At 44.3% G+C, this 14,371-nt stretch overlaps 1 protein-coding gene across 2 annotated transcripts in view; it reads right to left on the bottom strand.

Moving 5' to 3' along the window:
• APPL2 (adaptor protein, phosphotyrosine interacting with PH domain and leucine zipper 2) overlaps positions 1–13,391 on the bottom strand; it is a 37,685-nt gene extending 24,294 nt beyond the window's left edge. The window contains exons 1-2 of one of the 2 annotated variants that reach the window (XM_032208109.1): positions 13,261–13,391; positions 8,346–8,444 (exon numbers count right to left, since the gene is read on the bottom strand). In XM_032208109.1, the coding sequence (XP_032064000.1) occupies positions 8,346–8,444; positions 13,261–13,314 (153 nt within the window). In that variant the 5' untranslated portion in view covers positions 13,315–13,391. Of the gene's footprint in view, positions 1–2,858; positions 2,876–8,345; positions 8,445–13,260 lie in introns of those variants that run through there. The other variant, XM_032208111.1, reaches the window with a different exon arrangement.
• Positions 13,392–14,371: the final 980 nt, after the last annotated feature.

The following is a 14,371-nucleotide window of genomic DNA, read 5'->3' as shown; positions in this document are numbered from 1 at the left end:
GCCTCAGACCAATTAGTAACGAGCATTACAATTTCATAAAGAAGCAATATCCAGGATTCACGTAAGATTTGCAGGTGATACGGATTGTGAAGTTTTCAACGTGAAAAGGCTTTGCACAAACACTTGGCATTTAAGTATTTCCCAAGCCACTGGATGAAAAAGGAGGCTGTGCCTTCCGAGTTAGCAAACCTTGTAAAGGGCTCAGGGAAGGATGGAATAAGCCTTAATTATCAGCAGGGACACTTGAGGGAGCGAAACCTTCAAAGAGGGAGCTGGCAAGCAGTGAGTGGATGGCAGGAAGGATGAGACTTGTTCCGTGTGGACTGATGACAGTAGAAGGGTGTGTTTGTTCGTGTGCTTGTGGCTGGAGTCCAGAGGTGGATTTAAGACTACAGAGAGCAGCAGAGGTTCTCAGGCATGGGATCTTCTCCATCAACGTCAAAGATAAAGCTGAGTAAAAGCTTTAAAAGTAAGTCCTCACACACAAGCTGTGGTGCTATCTGTTAGTTTTATAGCTGGATCAATGTGAGAGGTATCTTTTGAAATAATCTGCATTTAAAAATAAGCCTTTTCCCCCTCTTTGTATTAGTTCACTTATTCCTGCTGTACTATTTTCAAAATACATGTTGGTGGCTCAAACTTGCTAACATTAAAAACACCTTTGGAATATTAGGCTGACTTCAGAGGTATTATATTCCTCTGTGCTAGCCATCCTCAAAGCTTCAACCAGTTTGATTTTTAAAACTACCAGATCCTCACCCTCCTTCCCCATACCAGTGATATCCAAAGAGCAACAAGGAGCATCTTTACTCGTTGACGTGAGGCAGCCTGAGAGTGGGCATTGCACAGAGGTGTGGAAGAAGCATCTTCCAGCAATCACCACTCCCCAGGAGAGGTCTTTAGTATGTGACAGGACAAGAGGGAGAATACACACACACACAGAGTGTCTCATGAGGCTATAAGTTAACATCATGTCAAGCATACAATCAGGTGACAACAGCCCCATAAAGACCCCAGGCAGACATCCACGGCACACTACCCCAGGTCCAAGGTGATGGAAGGGCCTGATATAAAATTTCCTTCAAAATTTTGGGCTAACTTTAAGCTAGCAGCTCCACATCCCACTTATGTGCCATTGATGCCAGCAGGACACATTGCTCATGCCTCTTACTGGATTGGTTCTGTGTGTCAAAACACCACGAGCAAGCTTGTTACTCAATCCCTGCCCACCTGGAGGAGTTAATCCTGGGCCCTTCCCTCCTCCCTCCCAGCCTCTTTGTAACTCTCTCTGCCACTAGATTCATATCCACCACAGCACACACACCAAACAAACACTTGTAAGTGATTCAAATTAAACGGGTGAATTTAAACACCATCATATTGCATAAGGCACAGGAAGCAGGCAAAGTGCTCTGCTGACCCAGTGGTAATACTGCATTGCTAAATGTGGTAATACTGCATTGCTAAACGCACTAATCTGGGAAAATTTGGTTAATCCTCCTCCCATTTGTTCCTAACCAGCCTTAATTTTCTAACCCTTGCTGCCACGATTTACCAGTCTCAAGAGTTAGAAATTACTTGGATTGCTTCAGCTGATAGATCCACTGAACCCAGGCAAATCATTTTATCGGGTTTCAATCTATTTCCAAAATATTTTCCTATACAATACAGCAACATTCACTTCCTTTATCCTGAAGGGACTGAAGTTCAGTAGACCATAGCAAAAGAAAAGCTATTACACAGTCCCAACTGCCTATTCAGCATCTCTTCCACATTACCTCGAAACTTCAGAATTCGTCAAGCATTTCTGGAGTGGGAAAGCTATTGATGAAACGATAGTTTCAGGCAGAAAACCAAGAGAAACCTGAACAGAAATCCAGACATTCTAGATGAAGACAAAATTAACCAGTTCTGGGCCTCACAAATTCATTAATTTTCATTAGATGTTTTCCCTGCTGTATAAAATCATCATTGCAGCATTAATGCAAAAAGTACACTAGAACAGACCAAAAGACTAGACACAAGCATGTATCCAGCAGACAGTTACAATCACAGATAAAACCCTGTGCTTTTTAATTTAAAAGAAACAAAAACCATGGCTGGTAAACTAGGACAATCCCTAGGAATAGATTTTGTAAAGTTCACTAACACCAGTTCACATAATAAGGTAATGGGAGTGGTGTCTTGAATCCAGCATTAATCCACCACAAATAAAAACCCAACGGATTAAAAAACCATTCTGTTAAATTCTTGGGTTACTTCAGTACCTCATCCTGCCTTCAAACAAGTCAGCAACAAAACGTCCAACTCTTGTTTTCTGATCTAGCACCAGAGCAAAGGCACATGATTTTCTGGGCTGATTCCACCTTCACAGTTATCACCTGTATTCACCAAGCCGTTCATATCAGGAGAGACTGATTTTTCTGTAACCTGTTCATAACAAGATCTCCACTGTGTCAACCATTTACCAGTGAGGCAGTCCATCACTTTTTAGAATCTCTTCTATTTTCCAAAATACAATCAGAGAGCCAACACATTAAGGTCAGACAACTGTCTGTAGAAATACCTTCTAACAGACTTCAGATTTGAGGTCATGTAAAGGATTAGGTTGAGCTATAAATTAACTTCTAAAGACAGAGAGAGCTATTCCATCACATCCACTCCCAATCCCAATATAATGAAGCTTTCTGCAAAGCTACTTTCCTACTCCAGCTAAAGCTGGCATTTTTAAAACTCTGCAAGTAACCAGCACACAGAACTGCCAAATGCTTCTTCATGTAAACAGGCAAGAGACTGGAAAATGCATTTATTCGGGCAGTCTGTATGTGCAGAATGACACATAGTAAAGTCCGACTTACATTTGGGAAAGCTTAATGCCTGATGAATGAGGAAAAATCAGGCAGGTGGTTGAGAGAGGAGGTCCACAAGGCAGTTGCAGCCTTCTCATCCTTTCAGAGCTAGGGAACACACTGACCTTCAAAACCAGACACAGCACAGAAAGAACCAGGTCTTGATATGGCTGTTTTATGCATCTCTGTCTGCATGTGCATGTTATCTTGCTACAAAATATAATTTTCCAGCAGTCCGGTGAATGTTACAGTCCCACACATTTAGGTTTCCATATTAAATTGCTTGGAATCTTGAACCCCACGTTGAGAGAAGCTAAGCCTCACCAGGGTGCCCAGGCTGCCCAGCACTTCACAAGATCAGGCTAAAATACAGTTTGCCTTGCTGCTGATTCACAGCATGGCATTCAGTCCTCACAAACGCGGAAAGCTCAGCAAAGGATCAGCTAACAGCTTGAAAAAAAAAGAAAAGGCACCAGTCAAAACTCTGCTGTAAAACAGCAAAAGCAGCCGCCATAGGATATCTAGCGAAGTAGGGGAAGAATCTTCAGTTTCCTGCGAAACAGCTCCTGTCAGCAGGGCCTCTATAAATTTATGCTTCCTCGCAGTTCTCAGGTCTCCAGATCCTGCTTAGCGCAACGCTGGCTTGCTTCCAAGCACGGTGGCTCCCTCTTCATCAGCAGTATTAACATCACCTCCCAAGGCTTTGTAAACACAGCAGTTCCCAGGGGATAATGCCCTTTACCTGTTAGCAGCATATGGTGAATAAACCTCGAGAACTGCATAGGTACATGCTGCAAGCCTCCACTGAATACAAAACAATAATACACACAGTGTTTCGCAGAAGTCAGTAGATGGTAAGATCAAACAAGAAGCACTGTTGAAAAATGCAAACACGAGGTGCAACAAATTCGGGGAGGAAAATAACACTCTTATAAAGCACTGCTTAACAGTCCTGGACAGATACAAGCCGTCCTGATACCTAGTAGTGCGGCGCATATAAACCAAGGCTGTTTCATAATTGTTGAGAGTTTCCTTAAGAGCCTGGCCATAAAGCTGCCTTACCCATGTGACTCTGGAGTCACAAGACGACTGCTCACAGAGACACTGAAGCCGAACAGAATTACTCTTCACAATTCCCGTGCTGTTCTCTCGCTGGATAGATTGCCAAATGCAACATGGGTTTATTTTGATTCCCTTTCTGCCATCGCTGTTTTCAATATCTAGGCAGATTTATCAGAAATAACGAGATGAAACTTCTCTCCAAAGACATAATACATCTTGTTTTCCTCTAATTTGCTTAGCTGTTTAGCCCTTCTAATAGTCCGCAGAGACACAACAGCCTCCTGAGTTCTTAAATGGCATTCCTTTTCATTATGTGAAGATCCCACGTAAGCTGTTTCTGTAGTGTGATGGAGAACTAGAGATGATGGCAAAGCTCTGCAAATAATTTACTGTGGCAGTGGGAAGCCAGGAATGTGAACTGGGCACAGCTTGGTCTAACACTATGGCAAGAGCTCCAGCATGCGACCCAGTAAATTGAGTCCCTGCTTGCTGCATTACACACTGCTCAGGTAATAAAATGTCCAGAACAATTAACACAACATTCACAGAAATCAGGCAGCAGCAATGCCAGATGCAGCACGAGGGTTTGCTTGCAAAGAGGAAGAACTACAAGAACAAAATCTGTAAGAAATATTTCTTCTGTAAGACTATCCATGCGATGAACTCCTTCAGGGTGCTACAGCACAGATGGGAGAGCAGAACTAGAGCAGGAAGCACAACACGTACTCACACGGATGTGGTTTATTTGAAGAAGAAATATAAAAATGTTTCTCTGTATTTACACACACAGGCTTGTCAGAGCTACCGAGCCTTGCTCCTCGAGCACAGCTCACACATTTGGCTCCTGTGACCTTCTCCCTAACCACAGCATCACACGCTCACCTGCCTTGCAGCACCACAGCCCGAGGGTCTTGCACCCAAAGGAGAGCTGCTAAACCCATCACCCAGCTGCAGCTTAAGGGTATGGGCTCTCCTGCACCACCTGGCCCCACGTGCCTCGGCAGCACGTCCAGCACCACCCCACAACAGGGTGCTGCTGCCCCTGGGACAAAAGCAGCTCTAAGGCACTTCAAAGGTCTCTCTGCTGCCTTTACTGAAGCCCACCCCACTAAAAGTGCCCATCCCAGCAATCACCCTGCTGTCACTGGAAGAGCAGCTGGCTCTAAAGGCATGTTAAACGAAGTTCTGCTTGAATACCTAACTTTCTGAAATGTAAGAGCCCCAGCACCTAGCCAAATTCCTCTAATTTCAAGAAAAAAAAAGGGGGGGAGGTTGAGAAGGAGAAGGCGTTAATAGTTTACAAAAAAAGGAATTTTCAAATAAAAAATCCTACTTTCCAAGTGCTTAAAAAAAAATCTCTGGGCAAATACTTCTATCTTTCTCGCGTTCCTTTCCAAGGCACTGATCCAAGCATTTAGAGCAGCTTGAGCTGTCAATTTACAAACTTACTGCTGCTCTGCACACCAGGCAGTGTTCTGGGACAAATATAAGCATATATCCAGATGGATAATTAACAGCTTTCAGTTGGTACTAATTGCAAGTCCCCTGAGACTCTGCACTGCTCCATTAAGAACCATCAACTATTGTTATTTGATCACAAGTTATAGTGGTTTGAATTACAGGAAAACCCAAGTTTTCATCACAAAGAAACACCAAAATTCTAGTAAACTTCTCCAGGACGTCTTGAAAATATCGAGACAAACCTGGGAGACCTTAAAGCTCAGAACACAGTTAGAAAGAAAAAAAAAAATTTACATTTTCAGGACTGTAGGAACTGTTCTCAGGGGGCATAAGCCCCAATTTTTCAGTACTGTAGACCAGTACAGCCCATTTCTGTCCTGCCCAACTGCCATGACTGTGATTCCAGCCATTTTTATGGCTGTGCAATCCGAACTTTTATCACTGCTTCAAAGTAGGTCAGTCACTGTAATTCCTATTATACAGATAAGGAAATAAGTGCAGGGGATGACAGTGACTTTGCAAAGACAAAGCAGTTGGGAGGATGAAAAAGGAAATTCAGGATCTGCCTTCTCATTACTCTCAACTTTTACATTCCCACTACTTAATCTCATTTCCTTTCAAAATGAAAAAGGTGCTGGGAACACCTCCTAGTGTGCAGATAACGAGGCCCAGACAGTGGGTCTCCTAACGCAAGCATCAGCAAAAGTTTATTTTCTTAACCCTCCACTCAAGTTTCAGTGATGCAGTTCAATATTGCAATTCTCTTTCCAGAGCGAGTGCAATCAAAAGTTTTGTAGCAAGTAGTGTGCATCTCAAAAACTGAAGGTGAATTTAATCTGAAACAGTGCATTCCTTCAAAATATTCAGAAGCAGCTCCTTAAAAGGATACATTGACGTTCACAAAGCTCAGTAAAGTCAGTCAGAAATCACTGTTATCCTACACAGCACTGACAATGTAGAATTAACCACCACAGTATACGGCTGAATTCATTATTCCCATTAATTTTTATTTAAAAATCAGAATTTTGCCCCAATTTTACTGTATTCTTTTAAATCTCATGCAAGAATATCAAGACTTTTTAAAGCACATATAGGGAAAAAAGGTTTCAGCTTCCTTTTCCACTTCCATAATTCAGACTTGTTAATGCAGTGTCATTTTTTACTACTATAGTTCTGGGTCCCAGGAGCACAAACCCAAAACAAAGTCACAACACACAATTCCCAAGAAATTAAATGGCAAAAGTAGCAACAGTACTGAAACTAAACACTAAGCCAACATCCTTGGTCAAGTCTCCAACCCTGGCCACTAAACCTGGATTTTCCTAAGTCATTGTTAAGCGCATCCTTAGAAAGACTTAAAAAAAAACAAACACTGCTATGTGCTCCCCATCTCAAAATGGCAACAAATGTCTGATATTTCAAGGCATGCATCTAATATTCACAAGTGATTGAATATTTATATCAAACTAAAGCAGGAACTGAGCAGGAAGAAAGTGGCCACAAAGTGCTACAAAAATGCAAAAGACTCAGTAATATTGAAAAGTACAGATGGGTAAATGCGCTGATATAGTGAGAAGAAAGAGGAAATGGCATAACAGTGGGGCAACAGAAATAGAGATGGCTAAAAACTGAGATGGAAAGGAAGAGGCAAACAAAAGCAGACAAAGCATTTTTTCATGAATCACAGTAACGGCACTGCTTCCCAAAACTGCATCTGAAAAAGGCATCAGCAGGGGAAAGGGACACACAGTCCACAAGCTGAACTCTTAATAACCAAACCATATTGACCCTCTGATTTCCTTCTTCCACCTGTTTCAATCCTACCTGCTCTCTGGCCTCACATTTCCACCCAACACTCTCTTAAAGCTCAATGACCCTAACAAAACACCCATCACAAACTTTGAGAGCTGATTTCATGCCACCTCTTCAGCCCTTGTACTGTTTTCTGAGTATCTGAGCTGTGCTGCCAATCTCTGATTGCTCTGCATTTGCAGAGGATCCAGGACATTAAGACCAGATCTTCAAAGCTGGATCTTCCAGGTGTAAGTATTTAGACCCTCAGCAGACTGCTTTTTCTTCCAAGTCACACAGCACCAGTCAGCCCTAAGAGCAATCCCACCAAATGGGCCTATACTTGCACTAGCTATACAGCTGATTACTGATAACGCCAGATGAGATCAGGCACTCAGTCTCCCAGTAAGTTCCAAGCACTCTTGTTCCTCTCATCTTTCCATTTTCTCTATGTACTGATTTAAGAATAGGAAAACCGTTGCTGCTTAGGAAGTCGCACACCTAACTTACATAAATGCCTGCACAAGTGCCACACGATACCGTGTATGCCTTTAAAGACCTAGATACGGTACTTTAAAATATCTGGCCTTACACATGGGAATCCCTAGCTCCACCGAAAATCACCCAGATTTATAATATTTTTGAAAGCACTGGATATGACTTAAAACTTTTACTTTCAAAGGGATTTAGTCATCTAGGTCATGTAGGTGCTTTAGGAAAGTGTTGTCTTTTTCTGTTCCTACTCCCATCTTTTTCACACTGATTACTTAGGTACTTAGGTTCAGCATGACTCAAAGTGTACGTTCCCTCTGTAATCAATGGGCACGGACAGTTTCTTCAAGATGGTGAGTCACAGCATCAAAGTTAGGTGGCTAAAGTGATACCTGACTTTACATTGCACCTATGCGCAAGCAAGCAATTTTATAAAGGTTGGCCTTCCAATATTCCATAAAGTAAGGACATATTTCTTTTGTGAAGATTTTTTTTTGTAAGTTTTTTTTTCATATGTATGACTTTTCAGAACATTAAGGTGGGAAGGGACATCAGACAGAAAACACCCACAACTCTTCTCAAGCCGCAAGAGCTGCAGGTACTTGGCACCCTTCCCATAAGTAACAGCATCATAATAGCAACTTATCTTCTACTGCACATGGAACAAAAGAAACACAAATGAAAAATTACCTGAGCACCATAGACTCGCTGCATTGCCTGAAGCAACTGGTTTGTATATTCAGTAAGGGTTCCCGCATCTTCTTCAAACACACTGAGCAAAGACCGAGTCTTCAACAAAAGAAAAAGCAAACAGCTTTAGTTACAAGTGAAAATATTACAAAAACAAAACAAAACATAAAAGACTCTGCAAATAATTGGTAGCAAAAATACAAATCAATCAGAAACAATAAATCTTCCACTTTGTATGGTTTTCTTTATTCACAATCTCAACACACACAGACATTAGCCCTCCAAGTAGGGATAGGTAAACTGAGGCATTAGGAAACGAAGTGAGATACTGCTATGGCCAACTCCTAACTCCCAGCCTCTTCCTCTAACTAATAAACATTCCTTCCAACACAATCAGGAATGTAAAAAATCCTGAATATCTGCCTGCTGACTACAGTAATCCTAACCACGCTAAGGACTCTGGGTCAAACACCCGTGCTTGCTCACTTTACTTCTCTAATGTCAGGCTGCACTAAGGGCACCCCTTTCCATTAGGTAATTTACAGAGCATTATTCACTCTCAACTGTCTTGAGCAACTCTTGAAGGGCTGCTGCCAAGCCCTGCTGACGTAGCCGCGCCAAACAACCCAGTGTTCATCTACAACAGCAGGCACACAAGCACACACCCGCTCAGAGATACCCCGTACTTTCTCCATTCTGCTAGCTCATCCTTGTCAGCAAACGGGAGAAAAGAAGAGCATAATGACTGGCTTTATCCTACAGACATGAATTCCCTTGGTTTGTTTTGGTGGAATCACCAGTAACAAGGAATTGTGTTGCTGACACAGCTTCTGAGAAGGGAAAGAAAAGGATCTGAGGACAATGCGGGCTCCAGATTTTGTTAGATCAACACAGTATCGAAAGAGGAAAGGCTGTCACTAAATTTGTCAGTGTCCCTTTAACAAAGTCATGATCCGTCCTTTGTCTTAACTTTGGTAAATCCAATCCGTTTGATGCTAAGTGGCAGTGTCTTTCCGTCTGGTACAGCTAATTTATATGACATTAATTAGTTTCATCTGCTTATCTGAGGGGCACCCATAATAAACTGCAGTACTCTAATAATCATGTAACAGAGCAAGTGCTTTATCTGTCCTCCTATTACAGGAACCTCTACTACAGCTGAAATACCCAGGTTCATATCTGGAAAATTTACTTTAGAGTCTTAAGAAAGTTTTAAGTAACTCCAGTATTTTAACATGTACTTCCCCAAGGCATTTGTTCTTCTTTGCAAATCTCTGCCAAGATTTTGTTTGTCCTGAAAAACTTGAAATCAGCATCCTTCAAGAACCCTGGACTAAGCTACACTATCATTTCATCTCTGCTGAGGAGTATCTAAGCCAGAAATTACTGTTAGCCCAGAGGTTAAAGTACATGACATGGGAGACAGTCCTGGGGCTCTGCTCTAGACATTGCACGGGAGTACTTCATACTTCAAGCAACAAAAAAGCTCTCAGCACTTCAGTCTGCTGACACGCTAAGCTGCTACAACACCTCCTACCTTAGAGACACTGGCAGTTAGCGCTTTTGGGAAACTAGTTGGAGATCTTCGCATCGAAGGAGATACAGAATACAAAATACAGTTTTGAAATAAAGAAAACAAAAACCAAAGCATGGAGAAAGGGACTAATCAATGAAATTGATGCCAAGAACACAAATGTATAAAGGACCTTTGTGCAGAACCTCTCTACAGGGACTGTGGCATGATTTTGAGAACTTTCAGTACTAAACTATTATTTCAGTAATTGAAAACATACTGTTTTTCAAAAATATCTGGTTGAAAATATTCAATCTTCAATGATGAATTAATTAAAAAAAGCAAAACTAAAGTCGTCAAACTATCTCCTATCTATACAGTACTTATCTTCCTGCTGTGTGTTGTAAAAGCAGACAAATTCCACAGGGCGTGAAGATGGTTAAAAAAAGTAAATCTAGGGAAGGTAAAAATTATAAAGCTTGACACAGTACTAATCAATATCAATCTCAAGCTAAAACTGAAAAAAAAAAAGTAGTTGCCTGAATGAAGGTACACACCACGTTTCTGCCTCCTAGTTTTCAGGTTTTCAAATCTGAATTCATTCAGATTCCTAAATCTTACTGAATTTTTGCACATTCAGTTTTTCAGAATGTTGAAATATGTGTTGAGATACAGCAGTTCTGGGAAAGCATTTCTGAAGGTCTTGGCCTCAGTTACTAGCACTTTGTTCAAAAACAAGAAAAACAATACATGATTAAGCGTTTTTGAAGTTATGCTTGGAAACTTTCAGGTTTAAGAACACTGTTTTAAACTACTGCAACAAAATAGCAATGTATGCAACTTTTGTTGTTTCTGTTTTGACAACTTCTGGAATAGCAGATATTGGTGGTGAAATAAACCAGGAATCCAAGTATTAAGCTAATGTTTTTGAAGGCTTTGTTAATAGCACCATCATCTTAGCTGCTGGCAACACAGGAAAAAAATAAAAATCTTACTTCATGTAAGTATTTCCCTTGGTTTTAGCATGGCTGCTTACGTCAATTTCTCTCCTATGCCCTGGCCAAGCACTTACTTCAAAGTTAAGCCATTTCTTAAGGCCTTTTTTGGTCAGTGCTTGGAGATGAATCAAGACAAAATACTGTATTGTCAGGGAGAGATAAATCAAGTTTCAGAAAACTACTGAAGAAATAGCAATGGCCTAATCCTCTTCTGTTCTGCACATGATTTAAATACTCCATATACTTTCTACAAAGTGAGGTTATGTCCTCATTTTACTGTCCCTCTGCATTGCTGCCAGAGACTGCACAGGGCAGAAGAGAATCAGGTCACTTTACGCAAAAGGAAGTAGTGATCACATAAGCTGCTACCCTGCAAGCTCTGTGGGACACAAACTGTCTTTTTGCTTTGATTTTGCAGTACCCAGATCGCAGAGGCAACCCATAGGGCTGTGAATGTAAAGGCCTCCTCAAGAAAAAAAAAGTAATAAAAATGCAAAAGACCAGGGACAAAAAAAATAGATCTATTTCCCTGCATGTAAAAAATAGATTTTAGCAACACTGGGTCTTTCTATAAAATTAAACAATGCCCATCCCTCCAAAGTTGCATAACTTGAACAGAAAGCAATGACCAAATCAAGCCAAAACATCCTGAAAACACCCAGGTTTATGTTCAGCCCACTGTTTCCAGTAATTGGAAAGGAGATGTTAACAGCCTTCAGGTCAGAAAAAAAAAAAAGATGAGGACCTCCAAATACAATTCAGCACTTTGTTCAGCTGCTTTCAGTCAGCATTACTTTTTTAATCACTGAAGGAAGTGTTGATTGAAGAGGAAAACGAGTTCACGTATCCTGCATATCAAGTTCTTTAGCTCCAGAATGCTCTGGGGACGTACCTACTAAAAACGTTAATAACTGCTCGTAATAAATCTAGCGGACTTCGTTAAACTGTGGAACATAGTACAATTCAGGTCAGAAAGAAACTCTGGAGGTCATCTGGTCCAAACCCCAGCCCAAAGGAGGTCTCAGTCTGACATTGCATCAGAGACTTTTTCGTGTTGAGTTTTAAAAATCTCCAAGCCTTGAGATTCCATGGGTCTCATCAAACATTCAATGAAAATCGTTTTTATTGGGATGGGATTTCATGGAATCACAGAAAAACACGCTAAGAAGAGGTGATCCCAAGATTCCCAAGAGGTGAGCCCCAAGATTCATGAATTCCTGACAGGTGCACGTCTACCCTTTCCTTCAAAATGTCTCATGACAGACTCCACAACACCTTTTAGCAATCTGCTCCTATACATTTGTCCTCCTGGTCTACCAGCAGATGAGTCCGGGTTACAACACAGGGCACCAGGAACAGGATCCACGCAGATCCACCCCGCCCTTCTTTCCTCCTCCCCTGCTTCACCAACTACTTGATCTCTGCCTGCACCGTGTTTTGACCCCAAGTGCACTTTCCCCACCCCTCTGTGGGATTTCCACTCTCCCTTTCCCCTTGCGTCTCTCTTCCACACAAACTTCCCCTCTTCCTTCCCTCCACCCTCCCTTCCCATCTCTGAAGACCACATGCCCCTCCGAAATGCCTATAACCATCTCCACAAGGCGTGTTCTCTGCCGTGGGGTTCCCATATTGCTCAGGGGTCCCTTCTGCAGCCAAGAGGGGCTCCCAGCACAGGTGCTACACTGGGTTTGACAGAGCATGGGGGTGAGAGGAGAAATGTCCTTCCTCCCTTCCCTGCAAGGGCTGGGGCAGAAAAGGCAATAACCGCTGTCCTCGTTTCTGAGACTCCTTCAAAACGAGGTCACCTTCCGTGAGATTCACCTCACCAAACCTCACCTGTCCCACGGGGAGCTCCTATATCTGAGCTACACCCCTTGGGACACCTCGCAAGGAGCGCGGGCACGTTGGCAACGAGATCCATCCAGCCTACTTCTGCTGCTCGTGCTGGGGCCAGGTGACGCACAGCGCCGCAGCTCGCTTTCCTCTCATGAAGGGAGCCAAGGTGACAAGCCATGCCACCTCTCCTCCCCAAACAGAGCTCAAGACTACAGGGCACACCCTAAAGCCAAAGCACCCCGGGATGGGACAGCACGAGGAAAGAGCCACGGGAGGGCTTAACCTGCGGGGGGCGAGGAGAAAAGGCGCTGTGCCCCGACCTCCTCACACCCTGCCCCTTCCCCAGATTCCCCAGTCACAACCATAATCTATATTCCCCTGACAGGCGATCATCAGGACCCCAAAGCCTTCACCCGACGCCACCGGGATGCCAGCAACCCGCTCCCCCGCCTCCCGCCGAGCATCCCCCCGACGGGCTGGAGCCCCCGACCCGCTCCGCTCGCCAGCGGTGTCACCTCCCCGGGGACACCATCCCGGGGGCAGGCATCCCCCCGGCGGGCCGCGCTACCTGCGGGCTGTCCTGCAAAGCCTCCTCCAGGAGGAGCTTGTCGACGGCGGGCATGGCGGCGGCTGGCCGCGGGCAGCTGGGGCTCGGTGGCGGCGGTGCTGTCCCTCCCCGCCGGGGCGGCCGCGGCTGTCGGCGGGCAGCGGGGTGGGGGCGGCAGCCCGGGGCCGCTCACTCCTCCCAGTTCCCGGCCGTGGGAGGAAGCGAGTCACGGCGTAGGGCGGGCAGGAGGCGGCTCCCGGCCGCCATTAACTCCTCGGGGCTCGCTGGAGGATCCCCACCGTAGGGGCTGGCGGCCCCAAATGGAGGGTGGCCCTTCTCCTCCTCCTCCTCCCGAAGTGTCCTCCCGCTGCCCCCTGCTCGTGGCTTTGTCCCCTTGCACGGTGGGGCTGAGGGCTCTCCCTTCAGCTGCTGGGGATGCTCCCTGGTAGGGGGGAGTGTGATGGAAATGAGGGGAAAAGCGCATCCTTCAGCCTAGGTCTGTGGGGTCCGAGGGCCTCCAGCCCCGAGGGGTGTCCCTGCTCCGTGTAGCCCGCCCAGGGGGCTCGGAGAAGCGCCCCAGGTCCTGGGTGACCTTCTGGGTAGGGTGCAGCCGCTGGCTAAGCCGGGCTTGTTTGTTTTCCTCCTGTCTACAGGCTGCTCTGCAAGCAAAATTAGGGAAACACAGAGCGCAACAGGCAGGCTCATCCCAGCTCTGCCGTATCGTAGAAGCACAGAATCATTAGAAGTGAAAAAGACCTTCGAGATCATCTGGTCCAACCATCCCCCTACCACCAATGTCACCCACTAAACCATGTCCCCAGTGACCACGTCCAACATTTCCTTGAACACCCCCAGGGACAGTGACACCACCACCTCTGTTGGCAACCCGTCCCAGTGCCCGACTGCTCTTTCTGAGAAGAAATGTCTCCTCATTTCCACCCTGAACCTCCCCTGTTGCAACTTGAGGCCATTCCCTCTAGTCTTATCGCTCGTTATCTGTGAGAAGAGGCCAACAAAAAACCCAAAAATTTTGGTTTTGAAATGATGGGAAGTTATCTTCTAAGAAAAAATGCCAGTCTTTGGCTAACTCTTCTTGCTGCTCTCCTTTAAAAGAAGAAAAATACTAGAACAA

This window comes from Aythya fuligula, chromosome 1, assembly GCF_009819795.1.
Source record: "Aythya fuligula isolate bAytFul2 chromosome 1, bAytFul2.pri, whole genome shotgun sequence".
Classification (NCBI taxonomy): Eukaryota; Metazoa; Chordata; class Aves; order Anseriformes; family Anatidae; genus Aythya; species Aythya fuligula.
This window is presented reverse-complemented; position numbering and strand designations above follow the sequence as displayed.